At 43.2% G+C, this 2,245-nt stretch overlaps 1 protein-coding gene across 1 annotated transcript; it reads left to right on the forward strand.

The window, feature by feature from the left end:
- LOC111519297 lies at positions 1-1,946 on the forward strand. Its single transcript, XM_023179345.2, has 3 exons — positions 1-1,588; positions 1,650-1,805; positions 1,866-1,946. Exons 1-3 carry the CDS (start codon positions 1,010-1,012, stop codon positions 1,944-1,946), a joined length of 816 nt encoding a protein of 271 aa, XP_023035113.1. The 5' UTR covers positions 1-1,009.
- Positions 1,947-2,245: the final 299 nt, after the last annotated feature.

Genomic DNA, 2,245 nt, shown 5'->3' on the forward strand with positions numbered 1-2,245 from the left:
GAATTTTAGTTTTTAGTTTTTTATTTTCGAAAATGCTGGATGCCGAAGGGGAAATGGTCCTGTTGCTAAGCAACATGGTCTCATCAAACAAACTCATAAAGACAAGGTGTGACGACCCGAAATACATGGTGAGATTGTACAGATTTATAAATTCGAAGGGTTCCTGTGAGTTGCGTAAAGGTGCAGCTAGTGTGTTATCGATGCGCCTCTCAGAATCGACCGGTTTGGAGTCCGTGCCTTAGGAAAATTTAACTGAGGTCCAAACCGAACTACTTGGAGCTCTCAAATCTCTGATGGATGACGATAGCGGAGAGACGCCACCAGTCGGCGTCAAAGGACGAAGGACGTGTTTGACTACATTGAGGCAGCTAGTCAATCAAGCAATATTAAAGAGCAGCAATTGGGTGCCGCCTTATATAGTTCCTTGAGGGATACGGCCCCAGACGAATTCGTTAAATTCATGAAGCGTCGGCAAAGGATATTTGAGCGCGGCATGCAGTTGGCCGAAATGCAAGGAAGTTTGGTACACTAAGCTCCTGATTTCTGGCCTAACCCGTGCCTTACCATTAGGCCATAAATTTTTAAATTCCATCGAAACCGTTTTACCTTCCTTTATGCGTGCGGTCGACTGGACACATCTCGCAAAATGCGAACGGGGCTTTGATTTGATCTCTAATTTACTTCAATATAAGCCCAAATTGATCAGGAAACAGTTGCGGTGTGTACTGGTACATTGATTTCATAGGCCGCATTATAAATCAGAAACGTCGTGAAATTATGAAGATCAACATGATGGACCCATTGATTTTGGTGCTCAGCGATCTTCTGGTAGTTGATCCAGGATATCGTGGCCGTTGGGAAGAGGAGATGGTTTCGGATTCGGATGAGGTTGAGGATAATGTTTCACCTGCGTCCAAGGCAACTGAAATTTTCTCTGTGCTGGTCGTAGAATCAGCGATAGCGTAGCGATTAATTGGCCGGACGAGTTCTTCGACTATTGCGGCCAAAGATGCAAGGGCAGACGACACCAGTCCAGCGTCTTAATGTTCATCTCACGTTGCTAGTTCTTGCTGAATATTCAACCAAAGTGATCCATATGCTGGAATTCATATCCATTTGCCATGCTGGTATCTCCGATGACGTCTCGATGGTCCGTCGCCATGCTTGCTATTCGATGGCAACGATGGTCCAGAATTTTCTCCCCAAAATAACGCGGCTAGACGATAACGTAATGCCAATGTTTATTAAGTTTTTGGAACACATGTCAGAGACACATCGTTTGGTTCCTAAGGAAGCTCATATCAATACGTCCGTATTTAGTGCTTTGGAGGAATTTGTGGAACAAGTTACAGTCGAATGTATGAAGCCACATTTGGAGAAATTAATACCTCTCATACTTCTATGTACAGAGCCAGAGAAAAATTCCATGGCGCTTAGGCAACTGTCGGTCAGTGCCATTGCCAAACTGGCTGAGTGTATGCAGGCATCTTTGGATGACCATTTCGATGACAATGTAAGCGTGATAAGACCCGTGATGGTGCAGACTCAATTGGAAGAGGAATTGGCCTTACGTGCCCATGCCATACATGTTAAGGATATCAATTAGAGTTAGAGGATAACATTTTCAGCATGTATTTTTTGTTTTTTAGGTTTGCAGCGCTTTAAACCTGGTAAATCAAACAAAATTCTCCAAAGTATCGCCCTGGATTTTTGAAGTCGTTATCGAGATGTGTCACAATGGTACAGTTACGGAGTTCTATACATTTAGTATCCTCGGCGTTATAAGTGGCATAATTCCAGAAGTGGTAAAAACGGAGATTAAATTAATTTGGACAGCTTATTAGTAATTGAACCGCCATTGTTAGATGAGAAGTCTACACAGAGTGGCCATGGTGATCAAACGGATTCCGATGAGGATGAATCGTCTTCAGATAGTGAGAAGCTGAGCAATTCAAGTGAGTTCGAGGATAACATCAATGAAAGCAGTCCCGAAGGTTTTCCATTTGTAAGTAAGGATGCCATAAAATGCGTGAAATCATTTATAGTAAATTTGTCAACTGATTATATGGAGCCGCATATGGCGGAAATTGTTCCTCTACTGCTGAAATGTTGTAAAGGTACAAGATCTCTTGCTGCTTGTCAGGCCGTTTGTGTTCTCGTCAACATAAATTGGAAATCTGGTCACAGTGACAAGGCCAAGACTCTCGTCGCGAAGGTCCTTCCGAGTGTAATACGCCATTTGCGT

This window comes from Drosophila willistoni, unplaced genomic scaffold (genome assembly GCF_018902025.1).
Source record: "Drosophila willistoni isolate 14030-0811.24 unplaced genomic scaffold, UCI_dwil_1.1 Seg143.1, whole genome shotgun sequence".
Taxonomy (NCBI): domain Eukaryota; kingdom Metazoa; phylum Arthropoda; class Insecta; order Diptera; family Drosophilidae; genus Drosophila; species Drosophila willistoni.